Consider the following 19,933-nt stretch of genomic DNA (forward strand, 5'->3'; position numbering starts at 1 on the left):
AGGGACACTGGAGCACTGTTAGATGGAAGGCTAGGATGAGCCTCACAAGAGCCTTAGTCCCATAGCTTCAGAGTCTGTCACATCACTAAGCCTAATGCATTGTCCATCTTGTTCCACTTCCAAACACTTTGTTTTTTGAGTTCTGGGAATGGAACCTAGGGCTCCATGCCTCCTAGGCACAGATTGTAGCACTGATCTGTACCCCATTCCCCAAAGCATTTCAACTGTTAACTGAAGCATGCACAAATGTGTGTGTGTCTGTGTGTATACATACAAACAGACATATCTTTTTATTTGTCTTTCAGAGGTTAGCATCCTCTAAAGACAGTTGGGTGTAGCTTCAGTCCCAAGACATTCTATCTCCCCAAGATGAAGGTGCATCTGAGCCTGTGGTTTTGCAGGCCTCTGAGCTGTAAGTGGCACAGGTGGCTGCAGTTTCCAGCAGAAAGAAAGCACCTGCTGTATGTGCAGGACCTAACTGAGGCCTCAGTAGCCTAGTCCCATCATGGAGTGATGTGTTCAGACAAAATGAATGGAGTGTGTCTGTCTGTGTGTGCCTGGCCTGAGCATGGGTGGAAATGGACACTGACGGTGTGCTCTGCATCCTTTTGGTTGTGGTAGGAAATCCGTCTGCCACGTGAGTCGCATGAGCACATTTCTAGCCATAAGCCTAGACCCTCTCCCCTGGCTTAAAGGCAAATTATCCTTTTCGAATGGATAGGGAAACCAAAGCTGTGTTGCAGCTATGTCTGGAACCTTCTATCCTGCTCAAGCTCCTGGGTCTGTCTCTTGCAGAGCTAGAGAAAGAACTTTCCCGGAGGCCCAAGAAGGTGTGCATCGTGAAGGTGGTGGGGACGCGGAACCTGTGGAAAAATATCGTGGTTCTATGTGTCAACTCGTAAGTCATGGGAAACACACGTAGTCAGATCCAGAGGGAACCTCCTCCCACCCCTAGATGAACTCTGAATCCCAGCCTGCCCCATGCCCACCTGTCTCAACCTGTCTCTATGAAAGAGGCCCCAGAAGTATGCCCAGGTTGCCCAGCTGTAGGTTTGAAGGAAAATAGGACTCAAGGATACCTACCATGTCACCAAGAAGCCTAGGCAGCCAGCACTGAACATTGCCCTCAGCCCAGCAACCTGCCCTATGCCAGTGTCCTATATGGTGCTAGAGCTCCTAGGGCTTTGAGCATTAAGAGGCCATGAAGCCTGGTGAGGTCCTGCACACACCTATGGCCTCAGAACAATACTCTCCCTCTGCATTTTATGAGAGTGACTCTGATAGTCTCCTTCGTCCAGTTCTAGGGAATTCCCAAGGTTGGGGTTCCTGGTGCTGTCTAGGGACAAGGGTTGTGCCCATGGAGCCAGAGCCCTTCACCCAGGCTCCAAAGAGCTGCTCTCCTGCTTCAACAGCTCCATGAAACATGAAATACTGAGGGACTCAATTCACTTTTGAGGTACAAAAGGTGTCACTACCCATCAACAGCGCAAAGATCTGATCACAGTCAGATCCTACAGTGCTAATCCAGCCAAGCCACACAGAGGTCAGACCCGGAGCCCTCAGGCCTTCCCTTCCTATCCGCTCTAGCACCAACCAAGATGCACCCCATATCTGTCTGCTGGTCTGCCAAGTGGATATGACCGTGTTCTTGTGTTGACATGAGAGTAAATGAGCACATAGAAGGCACTTTGTCCTACACTTGGGTGAACAAAGGACCTCACAGATGTTTCTTTGATGTCTCTTTGAATTTAACTCCCTCATGGGTCCACATGTGGTGGCAGCATGGTTTCCTGTCACACGTAAAATGCTTCTGTCTCTTAGGCATTCCCAGGAGACTGGGCAGTCCCTTATCTCAGTGCATGCTGCCCACCCTCTTGGTGTGTGTGTGTGTGTGTGTCTCCTGCAGGCTGACTGGGTACGGGATCCACCACTGCTTTGCAAGAAGCATGATGGGCCACGAGGTGAAGGTGCCGCTGCTGGAGAACTTCTATGCTGACTACTACACCGTGGCCAGCATCGCGCTGGCCTCCTGCCTGGCCATGTGTGTGGTAGTCAGGTTCCTCGGGCGCAGGGGAGGGCTGCTGCTCTTTATGATCCTCACCGCCCTGGCCTCACTTCTGCAGCTTGGACTCCTCAACTGTGAGTAGACAGGAAAAGGGAGGCCAGGGGAGGATCCTGGGGAGGGGAGCTGATACTCCACCAGAGAACTTGGGAGGCATGGCCGCTTTCCTTTTCTGTGACAAAATACCTGAGATAATCAACTTAAAGAGGGGAGGGTCTGTTTGGCTTATAGATTTGGGGTTTTCAAGTAGCCCACGGTTTGTTGGTCCATTTGGGCCTGTACTAAGAAAGACAACACATCATGACAGGAGCCTATGGCAGGGGAGTCTACTCACTTCTCGACGTGCAGAAACAACAGAAGAGAGGGATCTATGGTCCAAATGCCCTCTTTAAGGACATACCTCCAAGAGTATGAATTTCTTCCCATGAGGCTCCACTTCATAAAGGTCTGCCTCCCAGTACTGCCCTGGGTAGAGACCAAGTCTTCACCACATGGTCTTTGGGGGACTTTAATGATCCAAACTATAGTGGAAGGATAGGGTGAGACTTGAGAAAAGTTTTCCGTGACCTGAGTGATAATTCTGAAATCGATAGCCACAAGAACTTGCTTCAACAAGGATGGCATTTAAGTAGAACATCTTGGCCTCTTCCTCTGAGGACTGCTGGGTCTCCCCTCCTCCTCCTCTGACCCCCCAGACCTGCCGCCCCAAATCAGAGTCCTCTGGCAGTACTGTAGCTCCCCAGCATGCCAAGCTTCTGTGTCTCAGTAAACAGGACTTCACCATGGCCAGACTGTTCGTGAGCTTTTCACATAAGGACAAAGACATGTTTCTTTCTATGACAGTAGGAGAAAAAAACCTGGACATTCTTGCATGGGACACAGCTTTTCTATCGATGCTCCCAAGTATATCATTTATCAAAGTATTCTGTAAAAGTTACAAATCACCTTAACACAAATCTAGAGAGTCCATTTAACCCTCCAGCAAGCTCTCTATAGTCCTCATAAACAACCACCCACCTGTGTGTTAGAAAATCCCCCTGCCTCCTCCCCCAATGCCCAGAACACAATGCGGACCACTGGCATCTTCTCATGCCCAGACCCTTCCTCTGGGACAAGTTCAGGACACTGCTAGGAAATGTGTCCCACTGAACATCCATCTTTGGAGGAAAGCTAACCCCAGCTGCAGAGTGAGACTTACCTACTGTCCTTCACACTACTACCACAGCAGCCTTACTGTCGTCCAGGTTAGAGAAGAACCAGTTCAAATGCAGGCGGTTTTCCTAACTTAGGCACATTCTTATGGGTGCTGTACCTTGATGGGCAATAACCAATATGAACAAGTGGTGGCCCTTCTCCCTGCCTCCCTGGGTGGACACTACCTAGCTGCCCTTTGAGAAAGTGTCCAACTTACCCAGTTAGGGCAGAGGTGGCAGGAGAGCCTCCAGAGTATCCCATGTGCCCTCTTTGGCAATGAACAGGAATGCCACAGGGACTCTGGGCAAAGGGCAAGTAGCTGTGAGGAACAGGGTTTGGGGAAGCAGAAATGTGGCCTGACAGGCCTGCTCCCAGTGCCCAATGCCCCTTGGCACAGACCAAGAGTACCATTTGAATAACTTTCTACCCAAAGATGCTCCCTTTAGATCCGCTTGGGTCCTCTCTCAGACCGCATTGTCTCCCAGACTCTGTGGCCAATAGGCCATAGCCTTCTCTTCAAACAAAAGGGTCTTTGTTTAGTCCAGTCTGAATTCTACGGCCCAGGCAGCCAGCACCAATGCAGACTTCAAAGGAAGTTCACTTAGAAACAAGTCACATGGGAACACTCGGCAGCTGTCCCGTACCTAACAAGCCTTCTCCGTCTCTTCCCATTCTCATTACCCTGTGATGTGGGCGCAACCATCCCATGGCTCCAGTGATCGGCAAATACAGCCAGCATCCAGACTCAGGTGAGTCCTACACACTTGTGCTGCCTTGTCTCTTACTGCATCCACACAACAGTTGCCACAGAGACTCACCAACTGGTTTTCCTTTCCTCTCTCTCTTCCTCCTCTGCCCTTCAAGAACTGCAGCTGAAGTTGGCCGTAGGTTGGACACTATAAGCATACATTTGTATTCTCTATCCCCGTCTTGCACTAGAGAAAGCAACTCGTGTTTCCCTGGTTTTGTGCAGCTTGGCATGCATGCCCTCCCAGTCCCCTGATCCAGCGCCGGTGCTGTTTGTCCTTGGCCAGCAGCTAATCAGGATGAGAAGGCAGGAGGGTTGGGGCTTGGTTCTCTGTGCTATAGGGAGAGCCATTATCCCCTCATGACTCATGGGAGCTTGCTGCTCTCCAACTGGGGAGCAGCAGAGGTGCTGCCTCGTACCCCGTGCTGCTATCGCACCTGCCTGGCGCAACCAAGCCCATGCCACCAGTGCCCATGCGAGCACTTGCCTTCCATGCAACACTGAGGGAAGCTGAGCTGAGCTGAGAAGTGCAGCCCCCATGCATGCCAAAACACTGTGTGCGGTGCTGCCTTGTGCCAGCCGGGATCCAGTGCCACCTCCGGGTGCAGAGATCGCTTTGCGCTTCCCCTCCCTCCGGGACCATGAATTATTCTATTTGGGTCATGTGTGGTTTTGTAACCCTTAAATCAACATTGGCTCTGGACTGGGTGGGGCAACCCTGAGGTTGCAGTCTGGAGTCCAGGGCAGATAGTGTGTCACTGTGGCAGCAGGGGCACCCCAGTCTGCCTTCTGCCTGGCATAGCTTCTGGATGAGGAATTCTACAGGCCACTGTGAGCTCAGCATGCTTGGTGGCCAAGGCACCTACAGAAGCCAACAGCAGGATGTTTAAAGGGCTCCAGGGTCCTCAGCCTAGAGGACTGCCCACCCAGAGGCCACTGCATGCCCAATTGTACCACAAACTGGACACTGGGGAGGAGGGAGCTCCTGGGATATCCCAGGCTTCCCTTCCCCGGTCCTCACTCCAGTTCACCCCTTGCCTGGCTTCTGTTCTCTTCCCTTCTCTCCTACCTCATGGTTCCCTTCTTTGGATTCTCATCCAGGGATGAGTGACAGTGTCAAGGACAAGTTCTCCATCGCATTTTCTATCGTGGGCATGTTTGCATCCCATGCAGTGGGGAGCCTCAGCGTGTTCTTCTGTGCAGAGATCACCCCCACAGTCATAAGGTGAGTGACAGGATAATGTGGGACTTTCTTCTCAGAACTCAAGATTGGTCCTTGTCTAGAGAGGCCTGTGAGAAAGGAACTGTCATCAGTTCTGCCTCAGCTAGGCTTCTGGACCAGGGTGTGGTGGCATGCAGGGCATGTTGACTGCCTGACTTACTGTCTGATGATCAGCTGCACCCTGACTCACGGAGTCAGGTGGGAACGTATCCTTAAATGCCATCAAGGCAGTTACCAGGGGCATGGAGACAAGGAACTGTTTAAGGTACAGGAAACATGACAAGGAATAGAAAGGGGAGAGATAAGTAAGTCATTCTTGCCAATCTGCAGTAAAAATCAGCACTGTCCACTGAGAGACTGAGGAAGAAGCTATTTTAGACAAAAAGGAAGCTAAGTGTACATCCCACCTGTAATCCTAGATTCTCAGGAGGCTGAAGCAGAGGGTAGAGACTTCTAGGCCATCATGGCCTATACCACAAGACTCCATCTCAGCAAAAAAATGAGGACTAGGGATGTAGTTGAGTTGTTTGCCTAGCATGTGCAAAACCCTGGGTTCAATCCCCAGCACCCCATAAACTGGATGTGGTGGTACCTGCCCGTAATCCCAGCAGCTGGGATGGGGGAAGCTGAAAGGATCAGAGAGGTCCAAGGTCAGCCTAGGCCACATGTACAAACAAATTAGATAGAACCTTTTTTTCTTCTTCCAAGCCTGAGAAACTGGTCACTAGTCCAAAATTATATCAATGACTTAGTTAAGAAACAAATCAAGAGCCTAATACTTGGCAGGCACTAGGCTAGGTAAGTAAGGCGGCACAGTCCCAGGCCTGGGAGACGTTTGTCTTTTCCTCCTACTTTCCTAAGAGGTCGTAAGTGTCTGTTTGTAAAGTGACGTTACTGTCCCTGGGTCATGAAGCACAGCATTCGATCCCACTGGGATTATAGCATAGGAAAATTAGGATATTTGAAAGAGCATCACTTAACTGCATCCCTCTACCAGATACCCTCTTCCTAACACAGGTTGAACATTACTGAACCTCAAAACCTGACATCTAAAACACTCCCAACCCCAACATAGTTTGTTTGTTTTGACATGGCAGCAAAAAAAAAAAAATTGTCAATGGAACAAACAAAATTTGTCCATAAAATTCTGTTTCATGGACAAAACTGCTTTAAATGTTGTATAAAATGACCTTAAAGCTCCACAAGGCATATATGAGACATAAACAAATCTGTGTTTAGACTGAGATCTGCTCCCAAGATATCTCATGATGTATATGCAAATATTCCAAATTCACAGTTACAAAATCCAAAAGCATTTGAGTAAGAGACCCCACCTGCACTTGCCATTTGTTTCTTACTGAAGGGCTTGCTTGGTTCGTATCACACTGAGCTCCTTATTGGAATGGCATTAGCATTTCTAATGCACATGCTTGCTTGAAATTGTGAGTGGGCAGTTATTCAGCTGTGAGCTGAAACCCAGAAGTCAGCACGATGACACCCTTCAGAAGAACAAGCAAGCTTGTTCCAGTTCAGATGGGACTCAGAGAGACTAATTATTTTAGGCCCTCTGGTGCTGGGAGGGCTTGCGGAGCAGGTAGACAGGTCTGTGGACTTACCTCCTTGCTGACAACAGAATTTTCTCATGATCTCATTTTGACTCATTCTCTTGAATTTTTACAATACAAGCCAAGGCTGCTGGCTATTGGTTCCTGTAATAAAATACCTAGTCATTGTATATTTAAGAAAAAGCAATTAGGTGTCTAGTAAGCCCTCTAGTTCTCTACCTTCTGGATGAGCCAAAGCCAGATGGACCAGAAGCTTGTTTTGCGCTTGCAGTTGTGAAACACTGAAGGTAACTTACCCTTCCCCCACCTAGTTAAATTCCCTCCTTTATAAAAGAATGCAGGAAGACAATCTCCCAGTAGAGTGCAAGTCTGCACTAGTCCTGGGTTTCTGGTAGCCACTGGCAGCCATGGCATGACTCTCTATTTCTCTGGGGAGGGCACCCCTTAACTCTGGCCTCCTTGTCAGTGTGCTTAGCAAGCTAGATGGAAAGAGGTATGGTATCCTTTTCCTCTCTGATGCAAATCTGGAAAAATTATTTGGGGATAGGAATTGAACAAATACATTCTAAAGTTCAGCTTTCCAGGATGACAAACCAGAAAAATATTTGGCCCTGGGTGATGTTTTGTACCTGCAGAGAGCGAAAGGAAATTGAGTCCAGTTCCTAGCCAGGTTGGAAGAGTCTCTACGGGAACTCTTCCCACCATGGTTTGTGCAGCTTTTTCTTGCAAATACACCCATGAAGAATTCCCAGGAGAGCCACAGGATAAACATGCAACTTCCATACCACCCACTCTGCACAGAAAAACCAGAGATAATTGAGGGTGGGCTCCAGGGGCTTTCTCTTTCTTATGACAGTCTTGCCTTTTTACATAATACTGTGTGGAAAAGAAAGCTTCTGAAGTAAGAAGAGCAGTGTCTTAGATAGGGCTACTCTTGCTGTGATAAAACACTATGGCCAAAAGCAAGTTGGAAAGGAAAGGATTTATTTTGCTTACAAGTCCACTTTACTGTTCATCATGAGAGGAGGTCAGAACAAGAGCTCAAACAGGGCAGGAACTGGGAGCAGGAGCTGATGCAGAGGCATGGAGAGTGCTGCTTACTGGTTTGTTCCCCATGGCTTGCTGAGCCAGTGTTGTTATACAGTCCAGGACCACCAGTCCAGGCATGGCACTGGTTAAAATGGGCCTTCCTCCACCAGTCACAAGCTAAGAAAATGCCCTACAGGCTTGCCTACAGCCTGATCTCATGGGGGTATTTACTCAATTGGGGTTCCCTCCCCTCAGGTGACTCTAGCCTGTGTTGAGTTGATGTAGAACTATCTACCCACAAGGCCTCCAGTCTGTCAACCCTCCTGCTTCCCTCATTCCCCCACCCGAACTGCCAAAGTGGAGAACAAGCCTTCCTTCCCCTTGTTGGGATGGGTGAGGACAAGGAAAGAGAATGCGCAGGCGCCAGTGACCCTGAGAAGCTGGCTTCAGGGTCTGCCTAATTCCTCACCAATCCGTGGAGACCTGGTCATGGGCTTTCCATCCTTGCCCCATGCACTATCCCTGCTTCTCTGTCCACTAACTACTGCTTGCCTGCTGCTCAGGAGGCCCCATCCCTTTACTCTGGTCCAGATCATTTGCATCAGACTGGCCTAGAGACCCTTCCCTCTGAGCAAGGTCTCCATGTCTGTCTTCTGCCCTGACATTGCCTCAAGACAAGGCATCACAGAGAGAGAAAGATTTGCCGTCCATTCCCATGACTTATACAAAGGTACAGCCAATCACAAATAGACAGCATTTGTTTAAAGAAATGATGCACCTGAGTGTAGCCCAATGGTACAGCATGTGCTGATCATGTACACAACCTTGAGTTCAATCCCTAACAGCCACACCCAATAAACTATGACTACTGAACATGTACAGTCCTTACCATTACCCCCTAAATACAGCAAACACCTATTTACACTGCATTTGCATTGTGTTCAGTATTAGGAATAATGGTAAGTGATGGAAAGATTGCAAAAAGTATGTAGGTTCCATGCACTACTACAGCATTTTCTAAAAGGGACTCTAGCATCTGAAGACCTGAGGGGTCTTGGAAACAGCCCACAGATACCAAGTGATAATTGTGTATGTAACTCCACAAATGGCAATTCATGTTACTGTTCATACCTAGATAGTTCTAGCAGTTCTTCATTTCTGAGCAAATGAGTACAATATTTGTGCATCCTTAAGTTCACAGAAATGCAGTCAAGAAAAGCTAAGAAATGTAAAAGAGGAAGTATATGCAAATTGGTGGTTCACGTTTATTTCTGATCCACACTTTGCTCCCTCTAGTAAGGCTGCCTGTTTGGCCATGGTTTTTTAGAGGTCGTTACCCAAAGTAAAGCTATCCGGTGGGTAGTAAAAACATTATGCTTCTAAGAAACAAGGTTCTCTTTTGTCTCTGTAGAAGCTTCACTGATGTATACACATGGGTTTAGGCTGCCCTCTAGTGAACACCCAGAGCAACAGCACGTGCCTATGACTTAGCCTTTTGGAGGGAAACGATCCCTAGAGCCTTCAAATGACAAACAAAAACAAAAATGGCATACCATTTTCCTACAAAATTATCTGTAATGTTATTAAATTCAAGGAATCACTGATACTGAAACAGAAGACATCCAACTGTTTCAAACATTGCTTAACAACAGGACATGTGAGGAGAAATAAGTCACTATCTGGTGCAATCTGTCATCTTGCAGACATCCTAGAGTAACTTACGCGCACCTAGATGCTCAATGTTGTTTACTCTGTGGCCTCTTGATGCAGTCAAGAGGCAGTAAATGATATCGGAGGTGCTGGTGGTATAGTGCATAAGCTCTCTTTGTGTAGCCCAGGCTGACCTTGAACTCACTGTCCTTGTTCTCAGCCTCCAGAGTGCTGGGATTACAAGGCATGCTACTACATGGGGCAAACTTTTTTTTTTTAAGTAGAAATGCTTTATAATAGGATGTAACCCATACCCACAACAGAATCATTTAGCACCCTAGAGTATTAGGTATTGCACATCATTCTATGTGCTGTCTTTAAATATGATTGACAGTGCAGTAGGTCTGCCTACACCAGTAATGCTACAATCATGTAGGAATGGGCTGTGCCACGATAGCTGTTACAGCAGCAGCTATAATATCCACAGGGATATGAATGTTCCCTTTCACTATAATCCTACGAGACCACTACCATATATGCAGTTTTCCCCTAGCTAGAATGTTATGTATCACAGTGGAATTTGCATTACCCATGTATATGAACATACTGAATATCATATGCATATATCTACATTTAAATGAGCTGCAAATTGAATATACTTCACTCAACATTATTTATTAATATGATATATTACTTTGATATCATTCACTTAGTGTCATGTGAGACTCTCCTGGGGTTGAGCACTTCACACATTCCTTATATCGGGGACTGTATTCTGCTTTCCTGCATGGCAACTCTACATGGGCAAGGGTGCCAGCCTCACTTGGTGCCAGCTGAGAAAGCAAAAACCAGAGGAAAACAACCTTACTGATGTCAAAGGTTCCAATCGAACAGGTCCCTGACATCTGATGTACCCCTCACATCCTGTGGCTTCCCAAAGGGAGGAGATTTACCAAAAATCCTGAATGGCCATTTAGGTATTCATATTATTCACCTGATGGGTGGGCTCAATCTCATTGCTCTCCAGGAAGCATGATCTATGGGCATCCATTATTTATTACATGCAAACTCTGAGACAGATGATGGTCCAGGAAATAATCCTTGCCCTTGAAGGGTTCACAGAGGAATAAGGGCAATAGGCTTAAGAGCAAATGTTGACAGAAAGATGTCAGTGTCTTTAAAAGGTGGGCTAGGACACAGCTTGGGAAAGGGCTGGTATCCAGACAGCACCAAGAAAAAGTAGTCCCTCCTCAGTGCACACCTTGCCGGGCCAGAAGTAGAACTTTCTCTGTGTGCCCTTGGTGAAGAACTGTCTAATACAAAGTACCGAGGACCCTGACAGCCTGGGTGAGAGGTTCTACAGCTAAGGCTGGGCATTCCAGCTACTTATCTGTTTCTGCACAGCAAATGACTCCAATTCTATGGCTTGTGCTAGTGTCTCTAGGTCAGTGGTCTGGACAATGCTTAGCTGCACCCTTGTTCCAAGCCCCATGAGCCACAGTGCCCTGAGATAGGAGGCTCAGCAGTCATTGGCAGGATCCAGTTCTTCATGAGTTGCAGAACGTTAACTGGGGGACATCTCGCTTCCTGCTCTGTGTTCCAGCAACACAGCAGCTTGCCTCATCATAGCCAGAGTCTGTGTACCGTATCTGTGGAAGGGACATCTCATAAGTTTTGCAGTATTTTATTGGCAAGAAATTACTTATTTCTTCCAGCCCCGATATAAGGCAAAGGTCAGGAGTACTGGGAAGTGGGAATCATCTTCTTAGGAATCTGACACAGTACCAAGTAATGCCCGAGGGCCAGCTGGCCAGGTGTTGCTCAGTCACTGAGAGAATACCAGGGACTACAGACTGAGCCAGATTTGGTCTTGTCCTTGAACACTTCCCAAGTGAGGAAACATGGAGACATGAACCGTGAGGATATGGTCTCTGAGAGAGAGGACTCCGGGAGGACTGGAGCAGCTCTGCAGCTTGCTTAGTCTGGATTCCACAGAACTCACAGGGGAGTCCCAAGGAAGCCAACAGGAACTGTTGTGCACTGTGCCTGGGAGGAGGTGAGAGCTCTGAGTCATGTCCCAGACATCAGCTCAGGATTGGTCTGAGGACCTTACTCTTAATAGGGCCCCTGAGAGGCCCCTGAGCAGCCCTAGGTGGCACAGAGAGGGAATAGTCTGGGCTCTTGGGAAGAGATGATGGGGATCTGGACCAGCTGGCTGGCTCCACAGCGGGAACAGTTTGGAAGTTAGCAGCTTTAGTGACATGTACTTTACATAGGACTCATCCGTGTAGATGTATATATATAGTTCATCACCCTCAAATCATAGACCACGTCCATCACCCCTCTACAGAAAAAGTCTCATCCGCTTTGCACTTTCTACCCTCACTCCTAGCCCTAATCACTGTCCTGCTTTCTGTCTCTCTGGAGCAACATTTCTGACATTTCATATCAATGGAATAGTGCAATCAGCATGATTTTTTTTCATGATGTAACTTGTCAGTGTTTCGTGTGTTAAATGGGTAATATTCCATTATATATGGACATGCCACATTTTATTTATCACTCACCAGTTGATAGACATTTGGCTTGTTCCCAGTGCTATAAGGCATAAACATCTGCTTGTAGCTTTTTGTCTAGGTTATGTTTTTACTTGTTCTATACATGGAATTGCTAGTTATATAAAAATGTATGTTTCCTTTTAAGAAAATGCCCACCTGTTTTCCACCCTGTTACCAGGAGGCTATCAGAGAACTGCGGCCCCTCTAGGTCTTGGCCACCATATTGTTCTGTCCTTTATTCTAGGCTTGCTCACAGCTCTGAAGTAGCCTTTCAGTGTGGTTTTGATTTGCAATTCATCGACTCAAGCTTCTCTCTCTAGATGTTTGCAGTTTGGTGTGTGTGTGTGTGTGTGTGTGTGTGTGTGTGTGTGTGTGTGTCTGTGTTGAAATGCCTGTTGATACCTTTTCCCCATTTTTCAAGCCAAGTTGAGTTCTATATATATTATGAACTTACATCCTTTGTCGGAGGCAGGCTTTGAAAGCATTTCTTCCAGACTTGTACGGCTTCTACTTCTGAATTATGTGTCTTCTGAAGGGGGAAAATAAAGTGATTTTGACTGAGTCCAGCTGATCAACTTCTATGCTGACCCAAGGTCAGAATGATCTTCCCTGACATTTTCTGGGAGTCAGTTCATTTCGTGTGGTGTGAAGGAGACTCTGCCTTCATTGTTTAGCACATGGACTACCCTGCTGTGCCAACACTGCTTGTTACATAGCCTTTGCCCCACATGAGTGCCTTTGTCAAAATCCACTGGCTGCCGGGGTAAAGCCCTGTTTCTGAACCCTCACTGTTCTGTGGATTTGCCTCTCGGTGCTACCATACTGATCGGCACAGCTTCTAAGTTTCACAATGGAGACAGTAAGTCTTCCTCTATTCCTGTCTCAAAATCGCTTCCTGACTATTCTGAGTCTTCTGCATTACTGTGTGAATTTTTGGATAAGTTTATTCTCAGCTAAGATTTTGATAAAGATTGGGAAGAATCCATAGCTCGATTCGGGAAGACTTACTATCTTCACACTAGCAAGTCTTCCAATCCATTTACTTTGAGCTTCTTAAACTTGCCATCAACAAAGCCCTGTAGTTTTCAGCATGTGAGCCTTGCATTTGCTTTCTTGGAAACATTTTCATTTCATTTCTGAATTTGGTGTTAGCATACAGACATGTTGTGTTGACCTTGTATCTTGGTACTTTGTAGGGTAGTCTTTTCTGACGTGGGAGCCACCTATAGTACCAAGTAAGAAAACCATCAATTGTTCAAGAGCTGCCTCCCAGCGACAGCAGACACTTCCCCTTTGGCCATTTCCACTCCATGTTTGAGAACAAGGTCCCTGTGCCGGATGGTGCATAAGTCTTGAGCATCTCCTTTGTAAGGTTCCTCCCAAAGTCCACATCCCTGTACATCCTCTCCACTGTTCTTGAGGGTGGGCAGGCAACAGTATTCCTCCTGCTGGACATTAAGACCACCTCCACCTGTCCCCTGGGCCTGGGGACTGGAGACCAGGCAGTTTTCTGTCCTATTACCTGGGCACTCCAGATGGCACTACACTCCACCACCATACCACTGTCTTAGTACCAGCAGAGCACCATTAATCCCAGGAAGGTTTTAGGTCAAAGTAGAGAAGTTAGAGCCATGGAAGGAGGGTGTCTAAAAGTGTTGCATGTCCCATAATCTCTCTGGGATTCTTGAGGGTTCCTCACTTGCCAGAGGAATAGAGAGAAATAATTCCCACTAAGGGTTTGGCCTATCTGATCTCAAAGTTGTAGGAATCCACAGGTACGGCCAAGGTGAAGGTGGCTTGGGATGGCCCACCTCTGGGGAATCCTGGGTAGTTCTAACCAGAGTGGGGCCCGATACAGAGACAGAACATCCTTGTGCTTCAATCCATTTTCTGTTGTAGTAACTGACAATTTATAAAGGATACAGCTTGTTCGGCTATGGTTCTGGAGGCTGAGAGGTCCATTGTAGGGGGCTGTACATGGATCCTTGATAAAGGGGACTCTGCAGAATCCCAAGGTAGTGCAGGGCATCCCATGGTGACACAGCAAATATGCTAGCTCAGGCTTTTCCTCACCTTATAAAGGCCTATAAAATTATCATCACAGGGGCCCCAACCTCTTGACTGAATTTAATATTCATTATTCCCAAAGGCCCCATATCTGAATTCCACTACCATTTGAATTTGAGGATTAGGTTTCTAATACTGGAAGTCTGTGGGACATATCTAAACCAGAGCAATGCTGTGAGCTTACCCTAGTAGCCCATCAAGCTGCTGTCTCATGCCACCCTACTTGTATCAAACACTGTATGCTCCATTTAAGCCAGTGCTCTCTCCCCCTGCAGGTGTGGTGGGCTGGGGCTGGTGCTGGCCAGTGCAGGCTTCGGCATGCTGACAGCACCCATCATTGAGCTGCACAACCAGAAAGGCTACTTCCTGCACCACATCATCTTCGCCTGCTGCACGCTCATCTGCATCATTTGCATCCTCCTGCTGCCTGAGAGCAGGGACCAGAACCTGCCCGAGAACATCGCCAACGGAGAACACTACACACGGCAGCCACTGCTACCGCACAAGAAGGGAGAGCAGCCACTGCTGCTCACCAACGCGGAGCTTAAGGACTACTCGGGCCTGCACGATGTGGCCGCTGTGGGTGACGGGTTGCCAGAGGGGGCGACTGCCAATGGCATGAAGTCCATGTAGTTCTCTGGGCCACACCACCATTCCACCAGTCCCCTGAGGCTTGAAGGGCTGGGGAACGTTTGCACACAGATCTATAGACCAGAGAGAAGACACATGGCTGGGGGAGGAAGTCCCACTCTGCTGCTGACTCCACTCAATCGTAAGACTTTCAACCGGTGTGGGGAATTCTGTCTTTCCAGACATCCGAGGAACAGATCCGAGAGATCAGATGTTTTGGAAATAACCCTTTGAAGACTTTCTTTTCTGCCATGAAATGTTTGTATTTATTTTGGTCATTTTTACGAGAAGCACTTTATCCCCTTCCCTCTCACTGATCACGAAGTGGAACCTTCTTCATGAGTGAGGCAGGGTCACTCTGAAGGAAGTCCCTGTAAGTGACCAATGCAGTGGCCAGTCCCCTCCCTGGAGGCCAGACTCAAATCTCCTCCTTCTCTCAAGGAGACAGAGGTCATCTGTAGGCCAGGACCCCTACCTCCAGGCTCGCTGCCATGGACAGTTGTGCCTCTCAAGTGGAGCATCCTTGGGACTACATTTTAGACAGAGGAAAATGTACATGAATTGGTTTTTTTTTCTATAGTCTGTATATTTTAAAGTTGGTTGGTTTTTTTTTTTTTTTCCTTTCTGTTTGTAAGGTAGTTTCCATCCCATGTTTTGGGAAAGCAGCCCCCAAGTGTCATAAGAGCCAGCTTAATCTTTCTTTCCTTCAGGATCATCCTTTTGTACTTGATCTGGAAGTTTCTGTGGGGAAACTTCCATACTTCACCAGAAATCCTACGTGATGAGAAAGCACCCGTTTCCTGACACTGGGTTTCTCAGTTAGACCCACAGTACCTGTTGTGTTGAGGTCTGAGACGTTCTTTCTACTGAGACACTTTCCCAGACAGAGTTCCAGCAGCAAAGGTCCCTCTTCCCCAGTCAGCTCTGTTGCCAGCACTACTTGAAAATGTGGTTACTTTCAGAATAACAGGAAAATAACCGAAAAAGACAGCTAAGGCAAATCCCAGGAGGGAGCCTTGCTCTCCCACATACAGCCGCCACCCACATCTCCAGCACACACCGTAGAGAGCTCCAGCTTGGATGGCTGTCAGTCTGACATCACAACAGTGCCCATGGCACCTGGAGACGCTCCACCTCATGTCTTCCTCAATGGCTTCCTGCCTGTCACTCACTCAGCACAAAAGGGCCCTGGGCAGGAGTGCAGGTTGCTCACGGGTGAGTCCACGTGGCCTCTAGTCCCTTGAAAGCAGCAAGAAGTGAGAGAAAGCAATAACTCCCCAAAGCTCAACTCCCATCCTGTGCCAGCCTCCCAGGATGTCCCTTATTTGTGTCCTTCATCTTGTCCCAGGCAGCAGGGCACCAGGGCTGCTGAGAAACCAGCCTCTGGACCTCTTGCAGTAGCTCAGGGGCCAGCCTCTCTGGGCATCGTGGCTTCTGATCAAACATCTGCCTTGCCTCTTGCCTTGTGTCTCTACCCTGTGTTCTTCCAGAGAAATCACGGTCTCAGGCCTAGACAGGCAACTAAGTGACTTCTCAGTGACAGTTGCTAGAATTCAAAGACCAGAACACAGTTGAGTTTATCCCCTTCCAGCTCCCTGTCTGGTCTGTTTCTTACAGTCTTACCTGTTTCTCTTCCCCATTTGATAGATACATCAGCAGAAGCCAGCTGCCTTGATCAAAACCTTATGAGGGTAGTGATGTGATATGCAGCCATGTTTCCAGCAGCTGGGCTATGTTCTCTTCAATGCCTGGGGTCCTGAGGGTTTTGCTTGAGGACTAATGTCTAGGAAGGAAGCTGTGTGGCCAGTCCCTGATACCTGCTCTAAGTCCAGCTTAGCTTCACCTCCCTCCCATGCCTTGATGTTACTACACATCCTCTTCCCAAAGCCTCTCTACAGCTGTGCAGCCTTTGCGTGCCAAACTTGTAAGATACCTTTCACCTTCCCCAGGGCACCTGCTACCAAGTCACCTGGTAGCAAACTCTTGTTAAGTACAGAAGGAGACATCTCATAGTCGAGAGCAATCTCACACTGGTTGTGCTATCCTTCTTACGAGTGCTATAGAAACCACTGGGGAGGTGGTGTCAAGGTCCAGCACTTCCAAACGTCAAGGTCTCCAATCTGCACCTCAAGTGACAATGATAAAAACACTGGCCAAGGCAGACAATGTTAATGGCTCCAGCAATCAGAGCCAACCTATCAGGGATAAGCAGAGAAGCTGCCATTGAGGCAGGGGCCGAGGGACCACCAACCAGAGGAAGTTCAAAAGGCTGACTGCTGGCACTGTCTTGACCTTCATATGGCAACCTCAGGAGACTGCTGAGTGGTTCAGTTTCTGCTTCAGAGTATGGATACCTGAAGTTGCTAGGACACCTCCATGAAAGGTAGCCAGAACAGGAAAGATTGCTTGTAGGCAAGCTTGTGGTGTAGTCTGATCAAGTCAGAAAGGCAGCAGGACACTCAGGCCTCAGACACTCTGGGCTAGCTCCATAGGAAGATGGCGGCAGCCCAGCTCCCTGATACCAAGCTATCATCCCTAAACTCAGGCCTGTGCTCCTGTGGGTAGTTGCTTCTCAGGCACTGGTCCTTTGCGTTGGGCCCCTCCGTCCCTGGGGAACACTAGAAGGTCTGTACTCCTACTTTCCACCCATCCCTGCACCTGTTTTCATAACTTACGCACAAATGTGAACACCCAAGACAGGGCTGGATCAGTTCTTCGTTTTGCTCTTTATTAAGTCAAATATTATGAAATATCTAATTATTAGCACCTAAGACAAATAGGAAAAAGGTTTAGATGGGTTTTTTTGTGTGTGTGTGTGTGTGTTTTAAGACTATAATCACCTGCAACTGGAGGACAGGGCTGATAAATGGGTTTGGCCACAAAATGGAAAGCAAGCAAAACCAGACCTTGTAGAGGGAGTATCCCATGCAGTCATGACAACTTCCCAGAGCCAAACGAGGAGTCCCGGAACTGGAGGTGCCATTCAAAGACTCTCATGACCATTACACACCCAGCCCCTGGGTGGCACACAGGTTGAGGGAGGCCCACACTTCAACTCCTCCTTGTTCTGAAGGACACCACCTCACTCTAATGTATTGTGTGTGTTTTGGAGCAGTTCAGTGTGTTGTGTCTAGTGAGGAACGCTTCCCTACCTCTGTCCTCTGCAACCCAACCATGCGTGCTCTTACTCTAAGAGCCGCGTGACTGTGCGTGTTGACGGGGGCGGTACCTGTTCATAGCACAAGTTTATGTTGAGCTCTGAACTGTCATTCACAGCTGCGTGTCTGCATGGTGTCGCATCTGTTGTACCTTTGGGGGAGATTTGTATGTAAATGTACAGAAATAAAAATGTTGCCCCATTAACAGATTTCCTCTGGAATGTCTTCCCTACCTCACCTGATGGTGTCCACGAAGGGCATTTCATGACCACCGAGGACGAGTAATAAAAGCCTCCATGTTGATCAGACCTCCCCGCCTCACTGCTTTCAAGGCTTCTTCTGTCAGCGGCCTCCACCTGCCCAGGGATGGTGGGGCCTCTCATTCTGCTTTAAGAGTCCTAGTCTTAGAGGGCAGTCAGAGGCTGAGATCGGATTAAACTTAAATGTTTATGTGATTCTCAAACCATCTGAGAATTCAGCACATTTAAGAAGAATTTTTTTCTCATTTGTGTTCTGCTAATCCGTGGCCTGAGGATTCCTAGAGAGGTCAAGGAATGACTATCTACACTGTGATTCTGTGAGGAAAGACTGATAATCCAAAACTCTCTTCTCTAATGTAGTATTTTTTAACAAGAAAACAATATTTCTTTAATAAAGCATTTATACCAAACTCTTCTCTCCATAGCTGATTTTGTGTTACTTACTATTCTGTCCTAGAGAGCTATCCACTGGGCTTTCCTCACTGCAGAAACACTGGCTGAGGCCTCAGAGATTGGCATGGAAAGTATGCAGGAGGCAGCCCCTTGAAACACAAACATTACTCTTAAACGCCCTTATGCCTACCCCCGCCTGGCTCAGTGCAAAACTCTTAGCACAGTGCAAAATAATTACAGGCCCTGAACTGTCTACCTCTCAGCACAAGAGGGTCCAATGGTGGTCACCTTTTGTAAAAACATGGTTCTCAACACATGAACCTCAAGTGGAAAAATCACAATTAGAGCCCAAGTAGTAGCCAGGAAAAGGCTAAGGATTAAAAATGGCCGCAGGGCAGGGACTAGGGAGAAAGGAAAGGAAAGGTGACCGACCGTAAGAGCAAAGGGGCCTGAGGCACTGGTGTCCATAAAACAAAGTTAAACAAAGTTAAAACCAAGGCTGACATGTGTCACAGCCTGGACAATTAGCAAAGCATTTCTACACACTTAACCCAGCAAGCTAGGGATTACTGCCATTTCTCAGATGGAAAGAACAGCCAAAAACCTAGACTCCACAGAGACCACGAGTCTAGAAAGCTGCACTAAGGTTCAAATGTAGCTTTAAAAAACACAAGTAAACCAGGAGGTGCTTGGCGCATACCTTTAATCCCAGCACTCAGGAGGCAGAGGCAGGTGGATCTCTGTGAGTTCAAGGCCAGCCTGGTCTACAGAGCTAGTTCCAGGACAGCCAAGGCTACACTGAGAATCTCTCTCTCTCTCTCTCTCTCTCTCTCTCTCTCTCTCTCTCTCTCTCTCTCTCTCTCTCTCTCACACACACACACACACACACACACACACACACGTGTGTGTGTGTGTGTGTGTAAGGCACTCAAAAGACTGGCCTATCAGTTCATAAGACAGAAGCCTCTAGACCTGCCATGTGAGTCTAAAGCACAGCCACTGTGGCTCTTGACTCTCACCAGGAATGTGTGAATTTAAACTTTCCAATTACACTTTTGCCCTTTCTCTAGCACTGAACAGTCAGAGGTGTCTACTGTCTGCCCCTTTTCTTCTTCCCATGCCCATCAGTTCAAGCCTTGTGAGAACCACACTAAGATGAGAAAGCCCAGGAAATAAACTCCTTAAAGCGAAGTAAATGCAGCCTGAGACACAACCCAACCTGTTTATTGAAATGTAATTTATACACAAGTTACACCCTCTTTCTCCTGCCACTCAGAACTTCTCCGGAAACGTCTCCATTTCTTCCTTGATCCTGTTTTCTACGAGTAACGTGAAGTTATTGTCTGTGTTGGGGAGGTTGTAGCTGACAAACACCTGTTTACTGGTCTTCCTGGCTA

At 47.6% G+C, this 19,933-nt stretch overlaps 2 protein-coding genes and 1 long non-coding RNA gene across 9 annotated transcripts in view; 1 reads left to right on the forward strand and 2 right to left on the reverse strand.

Annotated features, from left to right (window-relative positions):
- Slc22a23 (solute carrier family 22 member 23) overlaps window positions 1-18,191 on the forward strand; it is a 169,300-nt gene extending 151,109 nt beyond the window's left edge. For 2 of the 5 annotated variants that reach the window (XM_052728574.1, XM_052728576.1), the window contains 6 exons: window positions 796-898; window positions 1,907-2,139; window positions 3,973-4,005; window positions 4,121-4,144; window positions 5,106-5,229; window positions 14,371-18,191. In XM_052728574.1, the coding sequence (XP_052584534.1) occupies window positions 796-898; window positions 1,907-2,139; window positions 3,973-4,005; window positions 4,121-4,144; window positions 5,106-5,229; window positions 14,371-14,728 (875 nt within the window). In that variant the 3' untranslated portion in view covers window positions 14,729-18,191. Of the gene's footprint in view, window positions 1-795; window positions 899-1,906; window positions 2,140-3,972; window positions 4,006-4,120; window positions 4,145-5,105; window positions 5,234-14,370 lie in introns of those variants that run through there. The other 3 variants (XM_052728578.1, XM_052728575.1, XM_052728577.1) reach the window with 3 other exon arrangements.
- Psmg4 (proteasome assembly chaperone 4) overlaps window positions 1-19,933 on the reverse strand; it is a 57,245-nt gene that overhangs the window by 29,850 nt on the left and 7,462 nt on the right. For 2 of the 3 annotated variants that reach the window (XM_052728583.1, XM_052728581.1), the window contains one exon: window positions 19,745-19,930. The exons of the other annotated variant lie outside the window; for it this stretch is intronic. In XM_052728583.1, the coding sequence (XP_052584543.1) occupies window positions 19,856-19,930 (75 nt within the window). In that variant the 3' untranslated portion in view covers window positions 19,745-19,855. Of the gene's footprint in view, window positions 1-19,744; window positions 19,931-19,933 lie in introns of those variants that run through there. 3 annotated transcript variants of the gene reach the window in all.
- Window positions 7,759-14,363, reverse strand: LOC128103907 (uncharacterized). The gene is made up of 2 exons (XR_008215797.1): window positions 12,483-14,363; window positions 7,759-11,119 (listed from the first exon to the last, which is right to left on the reverse strand). It is a non-coding gene; the product is annotated as an uncharacterized LOC128103907 (long non-coding RNA).

This window comes from Peromyscus californicus, unplaced genomic scaffold (assembly GCF_007827085.1).
Source record: "Peromyscus californicus insignis strain IS unplaced genomic scaffold, ASM782708v3 Scaffold_8__1_contigs__length_139910024, whole genome shotgun sequence".
In the NCBI taxonomy this organism is placed as follows: Eukaryota; Metazoa; Chordata; class Mammalia; order Rodentia; family Cricetidae; genus Peromyscus; species Peromyscus californicus.